This window comes from Acartia tonsa, chromosome 1 (assembly GCF_053477335.1).
Source record: "Acartia tonsa isolate MP-2025a chromosome 1, ASM5347733v1, whole genome shotgun sequence".
NCBI classification, from domain to species: domain Eukaryota; kingdom Metazoa; phylum Arthropoda; class Copepoda; order Calanoida; family Acartiidae; genus Acartia; species Acartia tonsa.
The window spans coordinates 5,197,061-5,219,906 of record NC_137260.1 but is presented as its reverse complement, the minus strand read 5'-3'; the positions used below and the strand labels follow the sequence as shown (position 1 = coordinate 5,219,906).

The 22,846-nt window shown below is 39.4% G+C and overlaps 1 protein-coding gene across 1 annotated transcript; it reads right to left on the bottom strand.

Moving 5' to 3' along the window:
• Positions 1–3,891: 3,891 nt before the first annotated feature.
• On the bottom strand, positions 3,892–22,846 carry LOC145331985 (uncharacterized). Its single transcript, XM_080176885.1, has 16 exons — positions 22,769–22,846; positions 21,761–21,804; positions 21,278–21,333; positions 20,600–20,671; positions 18,531–18,565; positions 17,642–17,685; positions 10,076–10,153; positions 9,368–9,429; positions 8,804–8,885; positions 8,107–8,153; positions 7,509–7,588; positions 6,757–6,835; positions 6,192–6,323; positions 5,079–5,121; positions 4,948–4,999; positions 3,892–4,021 (listed from the first exon to the last, which is right to left on the bottom strand). The coding sequence occupies exons 1-16, from the start codon at positions 22,834–22,836 to the stop codon at positions 3,940–3,942; spliced, it is 1,056 nt and encodes a 351-aa protein (XP_080033011.1). The 5' UTR covers positions 22,837–22,846; the 3' UTR covers positions 3,892–3,939.

Here is a 22,846-nt window from a genome sequence, read left to right as displayed (position 1 = left end):
ACCTTTTTGCATATAATGTTGTAGGACCTTACGAATAATATAGTATATAAAGATAGATAGAAAGAGAGAGAGAGAGAAAGAAAAGAAGAAATAAAGAGAGAGAGAGAGAGAAAATGAGAAAGAAAGAGAAAAAACAGGAGAAAGAAAGTTAGAGAGAAGGAGAGTAAGAGAGATATAAAAAGAGAGAGAGAAAATGAGAAAGAAAGAGAGAAAAAAGGATAAAGAAAGAGAGAAAAAAGTAGAAAGAAAGAGAAAAAAAAGAGAAAGAAAGTGAGAGAGAGAAGGAGAAAGAAATAGGGAGAAAGAGAGAGAGTAAGAGAGATAGAAAAAGAGAGAGAGACAGAGATAGATAGAGAGAAGGAGAGAGAGAGAGAGATAGAGAAGTAGGGAGAGAGAGAGAGATATAGAGAAAGAGAAAATGAGAAAGAAAGAGAGAAAAAAGGAGAAAGAAATTGAGAGAGAGAAGGAAAAAGAAAGAGGAAGAGAGAGAGATATATATAGAGAGAAAATAAGAAAGAAAGAGAGAAAAAAGAAGAAAGAAATCGAGAGAGAGATAGAAAAAAAGAGAGAGAGAGAGAGAAAAGGAGAAAGAGAGAGAGAAAGGGAGAGAGATAAAATTAAGAGAGAGAGAGAGAAGTAGGGGGAGAGAGAGAGAGAGAGAGAGAAAGAGAGAGAAAAGATCCCTTTTCTAAGAAATAGAAAACGCAACAAAAAGATATAATAAATAGTTATAAACCTTACCAGTTCCTATGAGAAGCTACCATGTAAAGGAGAACCATATCGGTTCAGTGGGTAGTGAGATCCCTTAGTACACACAGACACATGTAGAATGTATTTAGATCCCGTTACTTTTTCATAAGGATTCATAACACAGATACTCCACAATCAGTGTCTGTCTGTACGTCCATTTTCTGTATTTAAAACAATTCAGAAAATAATTATTTGGTACTAGTGACTACGCCCCTAGAGGCCTTTAGGGGCACTTAAGAGGGGGAGAGGTCATTGAATTCAACAACCATATTTTTTTAATTTAGATTTTAAAAAAAATTAATTTCATTAAGTTAATTCTATTTTTTATTGTGTTGGGGGTCTTTTTTTAAGGGGCGATTTCTCTTTAGAGGGTGTTGGTAACCTACCAAAAAATAGTTATAAACCTTTTTAGGACCTATGAGAAGCTACATATTAAAAAAAGAAGCATATCAGTTAAGTAGATACACAGATAGATATCCTTTAACTTTATTACAATGCAATGCTTTAGCAAAGAAATATGATTTTATCGACAATTATATTGACCCCCCCCCCCACCCCTGTTAGTCCCCGTTTTATAATAACTTTTTCTTGTTCGTTGTCTTACCAACTTTGGGGAATTGTTTTTGTATTTTGATTGGTTGGTTTATTAAGTTAAGTGTCCAAATGTTTCAACCACTAAATGTAATCTACAGAAAGATTTTATGGTACAATATCCCTGAGTAAGTACATCAATTTATCGGCCATTGACGTATTACTTTAGATCCCTAACAAATACATTTCTTAGTTGTAGATGCAATTATAGATATACAGACGGACGGATGTACAGACAGACCATAATTGTAGAGTATCTGCGCTATTTTTATGAATCCCTAGGGATAAGACAGTTGATTAAATTGATGTACAACGTATCTATGTATGAAGAAAGTCACAATGGTTTTTAAACCTGCGAATGAGTGACTTTCAAACTTTGGGGATCTTAAGGGATAAGACTTTTTTCCTGTAGATAAGACAATAGGTCTTAAATAAATATACATCCCCAATTATTATAAATAAAATTTCCCTGTCAGTATATTAAAATAATTGATATAAAGTTTGGACAGTAACAGTTTGGAACCAACCAATTATAATTTATAACATTACCTAAAGCTTTAGTGAAGATAAGATAACTTGGTTAAAGAACTTTTGGTACCATTATAATTTTCAGCCGATTGTTCCTCCCTCCCTGACTGTCACTATACAATGTCCTTTATTTTGTTGAGCTTCGCATTTATGGATGTTATCACCCTTGTTTATTAAATATTTTACCTGAGTTAATTCTTAATATATTTTCATTCCCTGAACTTATGAGAAGCAACCCTGTAAAGGAGAACCCTAACGGTTTAGCGGTTTATTATAAGGATATCATACGTAAGGTCTTACATTTCTCTCTATTTCTCCTTTTCTCTCTCTCTCGCTCTCACTCCTTCTCTCTCTCTCTCTCTTTCTTCCATACTTTCTCTCTCTCTTTCATTATCCTTTTTCTTTCTCTCTTTCTTTCTTCTTCTCTCTCTCATATCCTACGTAAGGTCTTACATTTCTCTATCTCTCTCTCTCTCTCTCTGTCTCTCTCTGTCTCTCTCTGTCTCTCTCTCTCTCTCTCTCTCTCTCTCTCTCTCTCTCTCTCTCTCTCTCTCTGTCTCTGTCTGTCTGTCTGTCTGTCTCTCTCTCTCTCTCTCCTTCTCTCATTGTCTCTCTCCCTCCTTCTCTTTCTCTCTCTCTCTCTTTTTCTCACTCCCTCCCTCTCTCTCTCTTTCTTTCTATTTCTCCTTTTCTCTCTCTCTCGCTCTCACTCCTTCTCTCTCGCTCTCTCTCTCTCTTTCTCCCTTACTTTCTCTCACTCTCTCCCTCTCTCTCTATTTCTTATTTTCTTTCTCTCTCTCTCTCTTTCTCCTTTTCTTTCTCTCTATCTCTCACTCTCTCTCTCTTTCTATCTATCTTTATATACTATATTATTCGTAAGGTCCTACAACATTATATGCAAAAAGATATTTTTCTTTATCTCATTTCATAATTATCCTTTTCTTTCTTTTTATCTCTTTTTCTCTCTATCTCTCTTTATCTCTCTCTCTCTTTCTCTCGACGTTTAAGAAAGAAATTAAATTAATAATAGATTTTAATCTTACTATCTATCTATCTTATGTTAAAAATAATTTGGTGGATTTCTTTTTGCTAAAATTGTCGTTCGCGCATTTTCCGAAGGGTAGTCAACTTTGGCGCCATTTTTCAGCATGAAGGAGGTAAGCTAGATCAAAATGGACGCCAGATTCGGAATCTCCGACCCCAAATTGTTGGAGAAAGTGGTCTTCAATATTTCATATAGGCCCTATGGGAGCTATAATATCCAAAACAATTTTTTGTGACGTTGAGGGTGGTCCTTTACTTACAATTTTGCTTCAACTCTTATACATTTATATTCTGATTATTCAGTTCTGACACTATTTAAGTGTTCATGTCCGTTTGTCCTACAGTTTCAGTGCTTCGCTTTTATGGATGTTGTCATCCTTGTTTTATCAAATTTACTTACACTTTTGCTTCGACCTTATACATTTATATTATGATTATTCAGTTCTAACACTATACAAGTGTTAGTCCGTTTGTCCTACCGTTTTAGTGCTTCGCTTTTATGAATGTTGTCATCCTTGTTTTAAAAAGATGTAATAAAGTTGAACAAATTAATTTTTAATAAAATCATAGCTTTATTTGTTTATTTGAATTCAATTCTCAACATCCTTACGTGAAGACTTGGCTTCAAGAACATTTTAGAGTAGATGCCCATAGCAGAAACACATTAAAAAATCTTTAGATTTAAAAATTATTTTTCCTGCTACGTACGAAAAACTCTGTTAATTCTTTGATATTATACAGAAGGGACTAAAATACGTGAATATATTGACATGGGAAAATTTGTCGACAATTTAGGTTGCTAATATGGACCTCATTTATCAAGTAGGATGGGGTAAAGGCAAAAGAAGATAACTTTATCTTCTTTGGGTAAAGAGGGTGAATGTGGGAGAATTTCGCCAGCTGATAGTATAACTCTATTAGAGCACATGAAAATCTAGTGCAACATCCAAGTAATTATATATTGATTAAGATATATTCTTTTTCAAAAATTCATTTGTAGTTTTAATGTCTGACAGTAACATATTATTATAATTGAACAACGTTATATTTATCCACAATATCATTTCTCACAAATAAATCATTTTTCAAATCGTTTCTGTGGCGAAATCTAAAATATAATTATATAGTTAGAATGTAGAAGGTTGAAAATGTTTTCTTTTCTTAAATTAGCAGAAAGTTAATTGATCTGAGATAAGATAAGATAAGACAAGATAAGTTAATAATAAAAGATGATTTGGGTATAGTCATTTCCACGACATCCCTGCATAAGGGGCGATTTGTCGTATTTTGAAAATGGCTTTTTATAGGTTATTTTAGGTTAGGTTAGGTTATATTGGGTTAGGTGATTATCCCACAGGGTTAGGTAATTGGCCCTGCAGGGTTAGAGCCCCCCGCAGGGGCTAGAAATAGGAGAAAACTTACTGTGAAAAATACGAAGAATCGCCCCTTATGGAGGGATGTCATGGAAAGGACTATACCCGATGATTTAAGCTTGCCATTAAAAATTTATATGAATTAAAGAATAGGGCCTTGAAAAAACACAGGTCTATAACTAGTTATTTATTGCATTGTTTTAAAGATGCTTTCCACGAAATTTAAAATGAAAATTAGATGATTTAAACAGGTGTAATCTTTTTTTTATATTTGATATTAGTGGAGAGTTGTCTGTAATAATATACTATACACTATTTTTCAGTATGGCTGATAACCGTTTATAATCCAGTGGATATTGATTTATTTCGAAGCCATACTGGAATAAAGAATGATCAGATCAAGCCAAAATGAAATTATAAGATTAAAGATCCCACAGATTCTATCATCGGGGTTTTATATTATTTTAGCTTGAAAAACAGCATTGTGATTTTTAAAACTAAAACTAAAAATAGTTTAATTGACTATTTCTCATTCAATAAACTTTATTAGACCTATACAAAGCTTCACTGCAAAGGAGAACACTTTATAAAACAGACAGACACCCTGTTACTTTAGACTAGAAGATTTTTGTTATGTAAATAGATTTTAAGTGAAGTTTACCTTGTGTAGCCTTTATCTTTCAGAAAATCAATAATGATTTCAAGAGATGAATCTGAAAAAGAATTAAGTTGATTTATTCATTGACAATTTTTGTTTGTATGACAAAGATTTTTTCCAAATTTAAATTTTACCTTTCATCATAATTCCTGCATGAATTGTTTCTATTGATAATACCTAAAATATATTTTGTTTCCTTAGATGAACTAAGTATTATTTTTCTATAGTTAAGTATTTGGAAGGTAAAGACTAAAGAACATAAAAGGTAAGTTATAAATTTCAGACTGACAACATATAAGACAAAGTATTTCTTTCCAGTATGTCTATGAAACCAATTAATATCCACTGAATTTAAACTGGTTCTCAGCCATAGAGAAAAATTATGTATATTACAGATAATTTTCCATGAATAATAAAATAAAAATCATAAAGTTAATACCAGTTTTGTTAGCCTGAACCATCTTTTCATTTTTTATTTTAAAATCCGCTGAAAGCTATGTACAGGGTGGGGAACATAAATCCGGCCATAGCATCAATACTACTTGACCGATCAGGACGTTTGACTTTTAGATACATAAGTTAGGTACTAGAAATTACTAATGCTCTCTATTCAAGTTAGCTTGGCCGTAGTACTTTGGAAAATTGGCACATAGCAGATTGTGAGATGTCAAAAACGTCAAAACCTTGAAAATTTCACGATTCTCCTCTTCAGGGGCCCATATGGAACCTTGTTTCTAGTTTTAGACTATAGGTTGCGTTTACAACACTAGCTAAATCTTCATGCCATTTCCAAAAAGGTATAAAACGTCGTTCTAGCTCAACTGTGGCCCAAATAAGAGCCGCCGTGTTGAAGAGTAGCTTGAAAGATGGGAATTTGGCTCCTGCGGTTACTCACCACCCTAAGAAAATTTGGCCTCCCAGCAGCCCGATCTTAATTCAATGAACTTTTAGGCCTAGGGCTACTTTGAAGCATGTACCAATAGAGGTGCTCATACCACAAAGAGCTCCCTTGTTGCCACTATCAAGGAGATCTTCGCCAGCTTGGACAGGTACATTTTGACCTGGGCCTGCCGGCGGTTTAGTAGGCGGCGATTTATCCTGGCAGCCATTTTTTTGAATGATCTAATAGTCCTACACCTATCCTGCCTCCCACTTTTTAAAATTCAATAAAATCTTCAATGTTCATTTGTTTAAAAATTAGGAAAAAGTCCGGATTTATGTGCCCCACCCTGTATATCAATATGTACCTCTATATTAACTTTTTCCCAGTTAATACTTTTCAGGACAGCAAGCTCAAATCCTTCAATATCAAGAACAAACAAATTAACAGTAGGCTGACCAACTGCATTTAGTATACTCTCCAAATTGAAACATTGAACCTTAAATTAAAAAAAAATATAATTTAAAAAAATAATTGTCTTGATTTTGATTTGCAAACAGCCATAATTTGGGTAATACATTTTTATTGGCATAATAAATCTTAAATGATAATCAAGGTTTTTAATCAATAAATATCCAATATTTTTTTATGAGAACATTACCATGTTGCTAATAAGACATCAAATTCTTACTATACTTTTGTTTTAAAGCATTTTCAGAAGCTTCTAGCCCATTAAAGCTAAAAACAGGGTATTGAAGAGATTGAAAGAAGCTGGCCCACATCAAATTAAAATATTATTTAAATTATAAAAGCTTCTTGACAAATAAGGGACAACAATGTATTTAAAACTCAACAATAATTGAGAAAGTTTGTTAACAATAAATTTTATTAATTTTGCCACTCAAAACAAAGTTAAAACCCCAATATTTTACCTGGAAAACTTCTCCTTTATGGTTATCAGCCCCATTAAATCCTCCCATGGTTGTTCCGTTATCTTTTGTGGTTCCAGTGCTAATGTTAAGAAATAAATATATGTTTATTTGCTCAACTATTTATCAGGGATCTAAAGGGATAAGAAAATGGCCGATAAATCTATGTAAACCCTCAATGATGATACACAAAATTATCTCTTCTGTAGATTACAATTACTGGTTGAAATGTTTGGACACTCAACTAAATATTCCAACCAATCAAAATTGAATAAAAGTCCCCAAGGTTGTTATACCAACAATTAACAAAACTTTATTATAAGACTTTGAGGACTAGTGTAATAAAAACAGCCCAATGTCTCCTACATCCCTGGATAAAACCAAATTTAGTTTGAAGGATAATTCTTCATTATTTACCATCAATGAATGATAATAAATCTATTTTCTACATAAAAAATCTACAATTTTTAATTTGACTTGGAAAATAAATTAGGAAATAAATACCTAATAATTTTATTTAAAATTTTTTATTTACTTTCATGAGTGTCAAAATATTAAGTTAACTAAGTATTTTTATACAGGTTAGGTTAGGTTAAGATATAAATATTCAAATAAGCCCCCCGCAGAAATTTGGCATTTAAAAAACCTATAAGAAAGTTTAAAATAGGGTAGGATAGGTTAAGTGTCAACTCAGATGTTTGACACTCCTTCGTTTGTCCTATGACCCTTACATTAAACTTGTTTGAAAGTTTTACCTGACAAAATTGAATTCAGCAAAATGTGCCCGTTTTTGGGTTCCAATGCAGTTGTGGAGTAAATAGGATTTTCTCTTTTTCTAGAAAAGGACACTTTTATTTTGAAGTTGAATGAATGTTTTTCAACCTATGTTTAATAAACATACATATTCAAATACACAAAGATATTTCGATTTTAGCAATTATTTTCAATTCATTTTGTCTAAACAATAATAGATATGATAGATAATAACAAATTTTATAGAAGATATTTTACATAAATTTTCAAAAAGAAAATTGTCACAGATTATGATGAAACTTATCAGACAACGGTCATGCAATCAAAGAAATGGTTGTCTGATGAGTGTTACTTAACCTAATACCCCGGATGTTTGGACAGAAAAGAAGAGATTTGGCTCCCCTTAGTTATCCTTGGTTGTTGCACCTGGCGTTTGAGTGTCATGGACAGCATCCCCGCCCGTATGAGGATATTGATAGATCCCTCCTGAGAAATGGAGGGTAACTCCATTCTCTCCAAAAAAAATACCAATCCTCCAATTTTCTCATTTTTGTACGTACAGAAGTTAACAAAATACAAATTACTTCTAAACATACTTACTTTTAGGCATCTGTCAAACCACTTAGAATTTGCTTCAATTAAAACACCTATAAAAGTAGAAATCAACAAAATTTTAAATAGTCCCTTTCGTGGCAACGCCTCTTAAGGGGCGATTCGTCGTATTTTAAAAATGACTTTATATAGGTTTTAGGTTAGGTTAGGTTATATTGGGTTAGGTGATTGCCCCGCAGGGTTAGAGCCCCTCGCAGGAGCTAGAATTAGGAGAAAAGCTACTGTGAAAAATACGAAGAATCGCCCCTTAAGGTGCGTTGCCACGAATGGACTATACCCAAAATTTTGTGACCTATTTGTCTATTGTCTTGCTAACCACTGAACTGATTGATTTTTTCATACTATTTCATTTCCAAATAGAAGTCTATGGAAAGTTTTAAGCTATGTTTTTTTATCTCTCCATCCTCTTAAAATATAGTGTCTCTAGATATGACAGTAGAGCTGATATTGGGGGTGGGGTATCGTTGACATTAGACAGCCAGAAGAAACATTTTATCATGGCATATAAAAAATCTCTCTCATTATCCAGGTACCATCCCTTAAAATAGTTATAAACCTTCCCAGGACCTATGAGAAGATACCACCTGAAAGGAGAACCATAGCGGTTCAGCAGATAGCGAGATCCTTTCTTACAGACAGACAGACAAACACAAAAATATCCTGTTACTTTATTATAAGGGTTTACCTGTCCAATTATAATTATATTCTAGAGGAAGGGAAACAGAAAATTCACAATCCGCGGCCCCAGCTTCCACGTAGAATCCATTCTGAATAGATTTATAGAGAAACAGATAGATAATATGGATTATATAAAATCTATCTAAAGAAAATTTGCCTTTCATCAACAAATTAACTGTTGGTCCAAATACATTGAGGGAAATGGGTGTTAATTTGAACCTAATTTAGCTAAAAGTAAAATTAGAAAAAAACTAACCCCCTAATTTGATTCAAAAGGGGGGGGGGAGGGGGAGGTTCTGGGCTCGACTAGACACTAATAACAAATTTTCAAATTAGAACTAATTGAAAAAAATTCTTTCTTTACTCCTAAACTTTTTAAAACTATAACCTTTCTTTAAGGAAATAGAAATGAAAAAAGTTGTTTAAAGAGGAATTTTTAAACTGTTATAATTTCACGATCTTACCAAAGCCTTTGACTAAACTTTTAATCTTAAAATCTTAAAAAGCTGATTCCTCCAAAAAGTAGGAAACAAATTTGTTATCATTTAAGCTTTAATTAGTAAATACTCACATAAAGTTTATTTTTATAGACCATTTCCATAACATCTACTGCTTGTGGCTGGGATTTCATTTCTATTAAATATCAAAGAAGATTTTTATAATGCCTATAAAAAATGATGTCATACAGGCCTACAATTGCTCAATTAAAATGTATATTGACCTTCTATTAGTCTGTGTATTGGCCTTTACTTGTATGACGTCATATTTTTATTGGCACTTTAAAGAGCTTCAATAACAACAAGAACATTACTTTTGACAATTTTTAGAGATGGATAAAAACTTGAACAATTAACAGCAATAAGTTTTATTTTTTGCAGCGCAGTTTGTATATTAACAAGAATGACAATATCCATAAAAGCGATGCACTGAATCGGTAATACAAACAAACATTAACACTTGTAGAGTGTCAGAACTAAATAATCAGAACATAAATGTATAAAATGGAAACAAAATTGTAGGTAATTTGTTGAATAACTGAGCTGCGTAAAATTAAATACGTAATAATGTTTAAGGACATACTTACATTTTGGAATCAACATGTTTAAAATTATAGATTTGCTACGCTTTCTAAATCGTAGCTAACTATTACAGGAATCAACATCCAAAGTTTGAAATCGATATGATAATTCTAACATGCCTAGATTAACGAAAAAGCTATCCGTTCCAGGCGTTCTAATGGACCCTAATTATAGAAAAACTTCGCTTTTAATAAAATTACCCAAACTTTGTTTGTCATTAAGAACATATCCCTCACTATAGTTAGCAGGCGCCACTAGATAATCCTTTTTTAAAACATCTACAAAAAAAACAAGGATAATTATTACACATAGAAGATAAATTATATAATAATTTTTTTTATAATGTTAGATTCAGGCACCTTGTAATAATCCTAGAAACCAGGAATTATTCATTACCAGAAATATTTCACTGTTAAATTCCCTCTCAAAGAAACGAAAACTAACCCCCTACTTATTTTTGATTTATTTTAAAAACAGAGAAAGGGTGGGGGGGAGATTTGCTCAACACAGCACTTTTAGGGATAGCCTTTAAAACCACCCAACCTTTAAATCAAAACCTTTTTGAAAAAATTGAAAAAATCACAAAAACTTGAAAATCTAGGAATCGATCTAGTGTGGTATTCGGCAACCGTGAGCCATGCCTATGGCACCCCTGACCGGGGTTCGGTGGAGGGTCAATGGCCCTCCCCCGAGTCCTGGGGAAGGGGTCTGACGACCCCCTCCCTATGCCTAAAATTAATGATTGAATCTGCCAAATTTATTATGGTTAACTGTATTGTTAATTCCCCCCACCCTTTCCAGGGATGGGGGATCATTATTGCCCAAACTGACTATTGTATATGTATTATAATGCTTTTATGTTATGATTATTTATTCCTATCTGTGTAGTTATTGTTTGTTGTATATAGCTTTAGTACCCTTTAGACCTGCAATAAAGTGACAACTGAAATAGATGTTGATTATTATTTGGTGAATGCTAGAGAAGCGTAGCTTCTCTATAGTAAGGTGTCCACGTCTGTCACACTGCCGTAATCTAATTGAACTCCGGTGTCTGCCATTTATCCTCGGCGGATACCACAACTTTTGGTGACAGCTGTGTGAGATTACGGCAAACCACAAGTGTAGAGCAGACGCGCAGCTGAGGCTAAGGTACTCCCAGCAGTGAAACTGGCAAAACTGACACAAGCAACCTGACTTACCCACCCTGGACAGCAAGGTCTAACTCTGCATCCGGCAGTTGTGGAAGTGAAACAGCGAAACTTGACGAAGAACCGCGAGAAGCGCCGACATCTAACGGAGAATTGAGCGCTCAAAGGGCTGAAACAGGCCTGCGGACCGGCTGAAACAAGCCAAATAAGTGTAAACGGCTGAAAATAGGCCAATTTTACTGCAAGAGATAGCAGGATCCGAACCAGTGGCGCTAGCAGGACGGGACATTCCCTGCCGCCATCAGCCGGATTTGGATCAGCGGCGCTAGCAGGACGGGACATTCCCTGCCGCCGATAGGCTGAAACACGCCACATAGCTGCGAGCTGCGAGCCAACATACGAGTGTAGTGCACCAAAACAGAGAAAACTACGCCAACTCCAAGTATCCTGAGAGGCTACAGCGCAGCCACCCATCTAGAAAAACAGATATTATATCACATTGCAGGGATTACCACCCTGGTGTGATGGCTAAACAATAGATTTATGAGCAAAGATTGACAAACAATTTGTTGTGTTGTGATAAAACTAAAAATAGAACAGGCTTGGATTTATTGTGTATTGTGATAACAACTAAAAATAGAACAGGGTTGGTAAACAAATCTGTTATGTAATTGTGATAAGGACAAAAATAGAAGCTAGATGTAATATAACAAAGGCCCTGATACACAATCTAATCACCTCAAGCCTACAGCACAACAACAATACACCCCTTATTTCAGAGGAAAGGGAGGAGCCCACTCTCCACTGAAGGAAATACAATCAAGGTGATATAATAGATAAGCCTAGGATTAAGGAGAAAAGGCACCATTACCTCATCACACAGTTACCTCAAACCCACAGCACTCCCCCCTTCCTCACAAGGGGAACGGACGGATTTACCCCCGTCCCCTCACGCGCTTCCCCCCTCCTACCCACACTAGACTAAGTCCGTCCACGGTGTGGAGCTAGTGACCGGGAACACAGAGCGCCATTCACGGGTAGCGCAACGGAGTGCGGAAATATCATAAAATTCAACGGACAAAGCGGACCAATGAGAGAGCGAGTTGAGGGATAAGTGCGCGTTTTACCTGTGTGCGCGGATTTGACGGTGCGTAAGCGCGTTGCAAGGACAGGAGATTTCACGCACACACACACACCGGAGCGGAGCTACTCCATAGCATCTAACAGGGGTATTTTTTAGAAAATAAAGAATTACAAGCTCCCTCCTCCTATCTATAGTGTGATAAAGGAAAACCAAATCAGTTCCTGACAGCAGTTCAGACCCTCAACACCTATCTACTCCTACCAGCCTACTCTACAACCTCAGAATCCAACTAGTGATAAGTACAGCTAAGTTATATCTTTGTAACTAAACTACCAACCTAGTGATAAAAACAGTGTTGGCTGTTAGGCTAGAAAGCCTCAAGTGACAAATCATTATCCTATTGCTTTATAACTTTGTGTCCCGCCGTTGAACCGTTGACCCGATGGAACAGCCGCAAGCGCCAGGAGGCGATCAAGCCCCAGGATGGCTCCAGGATGACCCTCAGCCGGCTCCAGCCGAGTACCGCAAGCTGATGCTGAGTAACCTGCCAGAGTATAGAGGACCGCCCAAGCAATCCTGGAGTTCACATATCCGCAGACTCGAGATGTCATGGGCGGCTTACCGCGTGCCACCCCATGACTCCCTCAACCGCTGCAATGCCCTCTTACTGTCACTAGTAGGGCAAGCGGCGGAAATGGCGTCCCATCTGTTTGGCGAGGCAGGCCAAGCCTTGACCTACGAACAGGTCAAGGCCGAGTGTGAAATGTTATTTCGTCCTGCTTTTGAATCCCAAACGCTTAAACAAGCGTTTAGGGATTACAAGCAACACTCGACAGAACCTATACAAGCATACATATCAACCAAGTGTGCCTTGTATAGGGACGCCTACAGCCATGAGGATCTCGAGTTGTTGGTGGACGAATTAAATCGTGGCATTCGTAACGCTAATGTGAAACGTGAAATGATGAGTCATGAGATCACGAGTGTACCTGAGTACACTCGTAGAGCCATGTTTACCGTCACCATGATTACCAAGCAGCTGAAGGAGGGTGTGTGCCTAGTGGACTCTACCGACGGGCTCACTGGATCGGCCAGCATCCAGTTGCCCCAATATGACGAGTCGGAGCCAATGGAGATTGGCGCCTTGGCTCCGGGTCTCCACCAGATGGGGAAGGTCGCTCCAGATGACAAGGTTCCAGGTCGCTGCTTCCGCTGCCAGGGGAGAGGTCACCGAGCTCGAGACTGCCCGACGCCTATGGAAGTTAGCCTAGAGGAGAGACGCACCCAGCCACGCCGTGACCGTTCTGCCAAGTGCGAGCGTTGCCACTATGACGGTCACACGGCGGCCGAGTGCAGAGCTGACTGGGCCCAGGTAGCCAGCCGCAGGCGCACCGCCGATAAGGGTGCCCCTCCAGGGAAGCCCAGCAGAGTGGCCCATATGGAAGGGAGCGCGCCCCCAGCACCACCGCAGCAAGCAGCCGCCCCCAAAGCAGTGGACCGAGCCGACGGGATGCCGCAGTTTGGGACCGTTCCAGCTAGGATCAACGTACTGGGCGGCGCGGCTGAACCCAACCGGGTTGGCCTGGGCTTCAGTCTAAACCACCTGGGGCCGGAGTTGGTGCAACCCTACAACATCGCCGAGCCAGAAGTCCTGAGGCCCCAGCCTTTTAGCCTCAACATGATGGAGCCTGCTCGGCCGAGCCTACCCAGCAAGAGTGGAGGGGCGCTACCCAGCGGCCCTGAGACGGTGTACGGGGAGGCCCTGGCGGCCGCTGAACGAGAGAGGCAGGAGGCGCTAGCCAGCGCATCAACATCGATGTATGGGGCGCCATCCGGCGCCGCCACCTGTGATGACTGGGGGGTGCTATCCAGCGCCTCCCACCTGGTGCCTGGGGCGACAACCGTCGCCGCCACCGAGATACCTGGATCCTGGAACGAGCCAGCCTCCAACCTGGTGCCTGGGGCGACAACCGTCGCCGCCACCGAGAGACCTGGATCCTGGAACGAGCCAGCAGTCCCAGAGGAAGGGGTGACACCCGTCACCCCCAGCCAGCCAGCGCCACCAGCCTGCAGGGAGAGCCCAACTACATGCCATCCAGAGCCCCCTGCCAGCCGAAGGAACCCAGCTGCCCAGCACCCCCAGTCGAGCCAGGATAAGTTAAATTTGATAAATGTGTTGTATCCAAGCCATTGTAAAACCCCAGCCTTGCCTGTGCCCCCTGCACCAGAGGCTGGGGAGATTGAAATTTGGGAAAATAAGGACTTGCCTGTGCCACATGCACCTGAGTTCCTAGGGCAGGGGAGGGACGTGAGTAAGGGCGAGTCTGTGCCACACGCACTTCAGCCCCATGCCACTGGGCATGCCTTGGACAAGGGAAGGGACCACTTGGGGCTAGGGGAGCCGACACCCAGGCAAGTGCCAGTCGCTTGCCAGTCTGTCATTGGGGAGGGTATCGGGGTGCCCCGGCCACACAAAGATAACGCTCAATGGAAACTTGTATCTAGCCAGGAGCAGCCCAGCCGTGTCCAGCCCCAAGAAGCAGCCGTGACCCGAGCCGAAGATCCCCAGCCGCGTGTGCGAGGTAGATGGCTGCCTGGAAGCTTCTCCCACTGGTGGATGGTCCTGTGGGGCCTCCTGCTGGCAGCCGTGTGGCCTACAACCAGCTACGTCCTGGTGGGATGGGACTGCGCCAACCCCACCCACGTCACAGCCTACAATAAAGAAAAGATGTGCAACACGGAACCTCTACACCAGGAGGTGCCCCTGGGCCATGAAGTACACGTCCTGCAGCAAGTCAAGGTGAGGGAAACAACAGGATACAGTTGCCAGCTCACTGTGTCCCAGTGGACATTCAGGTGTGGGGTATGGGGTCACCTCAAAGTGACCTCGGTCCCCACCCTCATGAGGCCAACCAAGATAGATCCAGAAACGTGCCGAGACCTGGCCAGGAACCGAGTCTACACGCTGCCAGGCAAGACCCAGCCACTGACGTTCCAGCTGAACCATCCCCTGTTCTTCACCCTCGATATGGTGGGCGCCCTCGTCAACAGCCCCGAGGGGGTGGGTTGTGAAGGGGAGGACGTCCACTTCGAGGGCCAGCTGTACCGCAATGAATTAGTGCTCCAGGAGCGATGGCTGCTGGTTAAGGAAGAGACCTACGTAGTAGAGGATGGACAGGTGGAGTCCCAATCTGACCACCTGACCTTGGAGTGTCCCCATTCAGAGCTGTCTTGCATCACTGGGGAAGCAACCTACGTGTGGGACCACCTGGGGAGAGATTGCCCCTTGAGGCTGATCCGCAGCCTCCAGCCCAGCCTAGTGATGGATGCGTTCCTGGTTGACCATCAGGCCCAGTTTTTCATCAACATGACCAACCCCACCTCAATAGTGAACTGCGACTTTGAGGCCCATGCCACCAACCACCCAGCATTGTTCGTGGCAGCTGACCCAGCCGCGGCAGCGCTACCCAGAGTATCGGCCAGGGATGTTGATGTCCCCCTGCAGGCAAGATACATGCAGGTTATATTGGATTTACTCTGGAGACACGCATGAAAAGCACAGCAGCAGAAGAAGTAGCGGCCAACTGCTGGAAGCTCCAGCAACTAGACCCGGCCCACCCGGTGCGTGTCCAGGGGAGCACGTTCTCGGTGCTGAGGGGAGATGTCCTGCTCCAGCTGACCTGCCAACGCAACAAATATGTTGTCCGTGAACACAAGGAGTGTTGGGACAAAGTGCCAGTAGAGCCCACAGGGTTTGTAGACGCCATGACACGAGTGTATAGCGGCCACGCCACCAAGATTCCCTGCTCCTCCACATACCCCCTGACTGTCCACGCGGAGGAAGGCTGGATAGAGTTAACCCCCGCGCCTAAGAAGAGGCCACCCCCGCTGGATACGCCTAAGCAGCTGCTGACAGAACCCTTGGATGACTTCAGTTCAGGGGGCTTGAATTCGCAGGCTGAGTTGAACGACTGGCAGCAACTGCTGGCGTTCCCAGCATATAAAAGCGCCATGCTGACCGGCCTGTCCTATGGCTCATGCATTCAGCAAGGTAGCTGTTCGGCCACAGGTGACCATGGGATAGTGTCCTACAACATCGACCGACTGGCGGAGGAAGGAGAGGCCGCCCTGGATGTCTGGGCTGGGTTCAGACAAGCTATTCACGAGTGGGGAGATGGCGCAGCCATACTGTGCTTGCTGTTGTTAATCCTCAAACTGCTGGGGGATCTGACCATCATTTCTCTGGCAGCAGCACAAGGAGGTGTACGGGCAGCCCTGAATGCAATGTCACAAGTGTTCCTGTACCATCCAACTTTGTACAGGAAGGCCTTGGCCAGAGCCCGGCTCACCCATGCCAAGTCCCGGGACTTTTCAGTAGACTGGGATGCCATTCCCATCGGCCGGGAAGCAGCCGAGGAAATGGTGTCCATGCAATCAGCCGATAGCGGGCATGACCGCCCAGGCAGGCCAGGACCGCACTCTGGAAGACCCCGCGGCCCCTCAGGAGGTCAGGCTGCCGCCCAGACGGTCAACTTGGCAGCCAGTGCCCCAGCCGCTGCCAACAACAACCAGCATGCCCCACTGCTGACTGTCCCAGCAACAACTGTGCCACCCGCCAACCTGACACCTGCCGGCGCTGAACAACGTGTCCAACCAAAGCCAGCCTCTGCCTTCTATCCCACGTTGGGAGCCCATCAACCCTGAGAAACACTCACCACTAGGATTCCATTGAATCATTATCGTTTGTATATATCTTAGCCCTAAGGAGCGGACCGAAGGCCTCAACCACTGTCGGAAGTCTGGTAGGGAAACCCTCTCCCAGCCTTCCGAGGGGAGAGTTGTGGTATTCGGCAACCGTGAGCCATGCCTATGGCACCCCTGACCGGGGTTCGGTGGAGGGTCAATGGCCCTCCCCCGAGTCCTGGGGAAGGGGTCTGACGACCCCCTCCCTATGCCTAAAATTAATGATTGAATCTGCCAAATTTATTATGTTTAACTGTATTGTTAATTCCCCCCACCCTTTCCAGGGATGGGGGATCATTATTGCCCAAACTGACTATTGTATATGTATTATAATGCTTTTATGTTATGATTATTTATTCCTATCTGTGTAGTTATTGTTTGTTGTATATAGCTTTAGTACCCTTTAGACCTGCAATAAAGTGACAACTGAAATAGATGTTGATTATTATTTGGTGAATGCTAGAGAAGCGTAGCTTCTCTATAGTAAGGTGTCCACGTCTGTCACACTGCCGTAATCTAATTGAACTCCGGTGTCTGCCATTTATCCTCGGCGGATACCACACTAGCACCCCAAATAACATACAGATGGACAAAACAATGCATAGACTAGATGGGCAAATGTCCTAGAAATCTTTACTACAAATTTCAACTGTCTATCATCTTGAATAGGAGCCGAGAAAATCATGTCTTCCGCATAGCGTTACGGACTGACGGAAGACAAAGTGAATTATAGAGTAGCTTTGCTACTAAAAAAAGTTAGTCTTGCCACCAAAACTGCATATTAAACTTACCTTCTAAATAAATTTCATCAGCGTCTAGGCAATTTAATAAAGGCCTAAAATGAAAATATGTATCAGTTATTTTCTTTGAATGCTACATAAAATTTCAAAAAAATCTTAATCACATTGTTTGCTTAAACGTAACAAAGTTAAATCCACAACTATTTTATTTGCACAAGTCTACCCTATGCTATCTTTCTTTTTAAAAGCGAAGCTTTTCTATAATTAGGGTCGGTCAGTCCGTCCATTTGTCCGTCAGTCAGTCCGTCCGTCAGTCAGTCCGTAATGGATAGCTTTTTACGTTAATTTATGCTTGTTAGAATTGTCCTATCGATTTTAAACTTTGCATGATGATTCCTATAGTAGTTAGGTACCTTTTAGAAAGCGTAGCAACTCTATAATCGTTATCAGAATGTCCATACGTCGATTTTAAACATGTTAATTTTTTACTTTTTTAACAATAATTTTTTATGTGATAAAATCATCCGATTGTTCTGATTTTTGGATTACTTATTCCTACATTGAGCGAAGCATCTCTATAATCCAAAAAATGTCTGTATGTTCTTAAACAGAATTGTGTATTTAAGAAATTTTGCAACAAATTTACGCATGATTATGTCAAAACTTATCATATTTTGTATATTCAGTTCTAGCACTCCACAGGAGTTAATGTTCGTCTGCCATACCATTCCAGAGCCTCGCTTTTATGGATGTTGTCATCCTTGTTACTACAAATTTTTCTTCTAAGTTTCTTTCTTTGCTTCGTGTTTGATTCCCTTATTTTATCTTTGTTCTTTTCTCTGTTAGATATTGCCCCTTTTTAATAATAACGAAGCTAGTCTATAATTCACTTTGTCTGTATGTCAGTCGGGTCGTAAATATTTACATCAAATTATCTTACCTTAGAGGAATATTCCAGTGTGTTTTATTTGATTCCTAAAATTGAGTATTCTATTGAATGATATTTACTGCACTGATAGTTCATTAAAAAATTTTGATTCGTTTTATTAGAACTGTTATGAATTGATTTATTTGCAAAATCTACATTTCACATTATCTATGTGCATGCAAATTCTACGCATGACTGTTAACTTACATAAAAACAAGGATGACAACATCGATTAAAGCGAAGCTCTGAAACAGTAGGAAACGGGCGTACTTTCATTCTTAAAATTTGATTATAGAGAAGCCTTGCTTAAATTATCGTACTTTATTGTCATAGAAACTATTATTTCAAAAATTAAATGAATAGTACAACTTGCTACTCTTCCTGAATCGTATCTAACTGTTATAGGAATCATTATGCAAAGGTGCAGGAAATAGCTAACAGTTTGGGACGTATGGGTCGACACTAATTATAGAAAAGCTTTGCATTTAAAACTTAATTTTTTATGGATCATTTACTTCATAAAACAAGGATGACAACATCCTTAAAAGCGAAGCTTTGAAACGGTAGGACAAATGAACACTTAAGTAGAACTGTCAGAACTGAATAATCAAAATGTAAATGTGTTAAAGTGGTACGAAACAAAACAATAGGTAGATCTGTTGAAAAACTGCTTAAATACAGGATATTGTTTAAGTACATACTTTTATTTTCAAGACTTGATTATAGAGATGCTTTGCTTATAAAAATGTACTTTGTTGTCCTGGGAATCAGTATTCCAAAAATGAGACCAATCGGATAATTTTATCACATAGAAAATTGTTGTTAAAAAAAAGTTGAAAAGCAACATGTTTATAATGAACGAACAAACTTTCTGGTAACAATTATAGAAATGCTACTCTTCCTAAATTGTACCTAACTGTTAGAGGAGTCATCATGCAAAGTTTGAAATCAATAGGACAATTTTAACATGCCTTAATTAACGAAAAAAGCTATCCGTTACAGACGTACGGACGGACGGACTGACCCTAATTATAGAAAAGCTTAGATTTTTAAAATAAGCCCTACAAATTCATGCTTTGAAAAGTGACCAAAACTGGACGTAATATTTACACTCTCTGTTTAGTGTTGAAGAGAAAGCCTTTAACCCTTACAGATCGGGCCCCAATTCCCACCTTAATAGATCGGGGGGGGGGGGGGGGCTCTAAGAGCATTTTGCAGCTAGGATGACCAAATTTTAGGACGAACTTTTATTTTTCATAACAAAAAAATTACTTTTTCTGATCATCGCCAAAAAACGGCAAATAACGGAAACCGCCATTTTCGGCGGTTACGGCGGCAAAAACGGCGGTTGGCGGCGCCGATTAATATTTTTATCTGTTTGATGTTGCTCAAGGATTTACCAAAAAAATTTATAGGACTCTAGCTGTAATAGAAGCCACGATATTCATGATATATGTCTGTAGTAAAAGCCGGACAAAAATCGGTTATAAAGTCGGTCAGGGAGCGGTCAAACGGTCATAACACATTTTTTCTCAGAAGGTCATTGATATCTAAGTATTCACCAAAAAAAAATTTAGGTTTCTCCTTATACACAAAAGTCATAATGTAGAAATTAAGATTTTTTTAGAATTTTTTTCTAATTTTGGTGCTACCCAACCGACTTTGACCGGACACCACGACCGACACAGACCAGATATCCTAATAAAATCAACTCTTGCCGACGTATAATTATTAAACTTAAAAAGTCATGAAGTCACAGCACTCCATCTTACCTACAAAAAAAATGAGATTGAAAAAACTAGAGGGGGGGGGGGGCTCTTGGAGCCCCCCCCCCCCCCCGATCTGTAAGGGTTAAGAACAAGTGTTACAATATGCAGGTCTCGGCTGCCGCGCCTCAGACGCGCATAAGCCTCAAATTTAATCACGCTTGTGTGCATGAAAAAAATCTGAAAAGATGGGTTGTCTGTTTGACATCCACCTAAATTTTAAAGTTATTATACATGGCAATTTCACTGAGGCTTACACGCGGCTGCCGAGCCCTGAGTTAAAATGAATATTGATCATGAATATTTAAGTCTTACCCCATCATAAACCTTGATACTTTGAAGATAGGTAACATCAGAAAATTTGCCAGGCTCGATTTCAGCGTTTGTCTAAATTAACTTTTCATAAAACGGCCATAGAATCCAACCTAAAGTCGTTGGCCGTAGTTTGTTCAGAAGCAGCAACTCTTTTATTATTTTTAAAAATTAAAAAATAGACAAATTGTTCAATAAACATTAAACAAAAACTCTTCAGGGATAAGACAATGGCTGATAAATTGGTATAAATTTCCCAATGAGGATATCCAAAATAACCCATTTTAGAGATTACAATTATTGTTTAAAACGTTTGGACACTCAACTGATTGAATCAACCAATCTAAACTCAATAATCAAGAGTAAGAAAAAGTTCTTGTAAAACTTTGGGGATTAGTGTAATAAACAGCCCATTGTCCCCTTCCTCTCTGGATGAAACTGCAGTTATATGCATGCATGCTTATATTCTTTCAATGTTTAAAATTTATATTTTTGTAGCATGGCAGGCAGACCAACTGCAGATATTATGACAGATGAAAATTTGTCGGTAATTTAGGTTTCTAACAAGGAAGGGATGGGGGGGGGGTAGGTTGATCTAGCCCGCTGCGAGTATCGTTTTATTAAAGTGCATGAAAGTTGGTGAAACACCCAGGTAATATAATATATCCATTTATGAAATACCTTTAACAAACGTTGCAGTTCATCACAGTCCACTCCAAAATTATTAAATATAGAACCTGAAAAAATTTCTATCCAGTATAGCTTTGAAACCGATTAATTCCGCTTCTCTTCCCTTTTCTCCCATCTCTTTTGAAGAGATTTTCTTCCCCCCTTCCCTTTTTCTTTCTGACGTAACTGGAATCGCACTTTTAAAAGTGATACAAAATCGGGACAGATTGGGCTTTCTCCTTTTAAGCCCATTTTTCTTTCAAATGTTTTGCTTAAGTTTAAAATTCTTTTCTTAGATGTTGGTCTTTTTTCCACGAATGTTAAAATAAAAACCATTAAATTAATACCGAGTGGCTGAAGGCCCAGGGCTAACAAAACTGGTCATAATCTTAATATTTTTCTGTTTAAAAAACAGCAGAAAGCTGTCTGCAATACGAAACGATAAAGTTTGGGCTCAAGTTTGATAACTAGGAAGAACTAAAGAAATTTTTTTACCTTTAATATCAGGTTTTATCAAAGCATTGTCTATTATCGTCAAACTAAAAAAATATAGCAAGTATAGAGTGGACAATATTACTGTTCGCCCCATAATTATAATGTTCTTGTATTAAATCTGTTTAGGTAAATCAGAAATATAACTTAGTATTATCTTTTGTATTTTTGATTCCTTCCCCCAAAATATGTAAATTAAGGAATCTATTGTTATTCAGGTTAACCCATCCTAATTTAGTATTGTTTTGTTTATGTATAAATAAACTTGTATATAGAAACCTCTGTGTTACTGGACATTAGAGTAAAACACTAGAGGTCATTGGAAATCAACCAAATGTTGTCGCTTATACACAGCCAAGTAGCAGAAAATAATTTAGAAGCAGACACGAAAAAGGTTATTAAAAAAGGAAGAGAGGTAGTTGTCTGTATATACATCTATGCTATAGATATCTTTACTGGATATTAAAGCAAAACTTCTCTGCAATAAAACTGAATAACGTCCGTCCGTCGTGTTCCGCCGCTCGCGCTTGTCAAGCTAGACAAGCTTGACAATATCCATAAGTGACAGTGCACAAAGATATCTTGAATGTCTAAAGTTTCTTTATAGGCAAACAAAACTAGGTTAGGTTAAACAGAATAATACATGGTTGCTTCCCTTTTTATATTTGGGGGATGGAATGGGCAGAATACAAAAATAGATTACATTTAAATAAGCATAATGATTTTAAGCAGGATATAAACAAGTACATTATTGTCCAGGGGAGCATAGCTACACTATATGTCGGTCTGTCCCGCTAAAAATTAACAAAAATCGAAGCTATTCTTAAATTATAGTTTGTCAGTCCGCAACTATAAGCTCTTGTCGTTAATTTAATAAGCGAAGCATCTCTATAATCAACCCTTAACAGGAACATCCGTACGTCGATATCATGTATCCGTTATTTAGGGTATGAAGCGAAATATTCACTTAAGATTTTTGCACAGATTTGAAATGTTGAAAAAATGTTTTACCTGTAAATATAAATAATGAATATCAAAGCTCCAAAACTTAAAAGTTTACATTTTTTTCTTTTGATCATTTTATCCTGA

Excerpts from the sequence above, each read along its gene's own strand:
- LOC145331985 (XM_080176885.1), bottom strand. The coding sequence starts at position 22,836 with ATGATCAAAAGAAAAAAATGTAAACTTTTAAGTTTTGGAGCTTTGATA. Across the intron at positions 8,886-9,367 it reads TCTATAAAAATAAACTTTAT|AATGGATTCTACGTGGAAGC; the intron begins GTGAGTATTTAC and ends AAATCTATTCAG. Across the intron at positions 6,324-6,756 it reads ATAAAGGAGAAGTTTTCCAG|GTTCAATGTTTCAATTTGGA; the intron begins GTAAAATATTGG and ends TTTTAATTTAAG.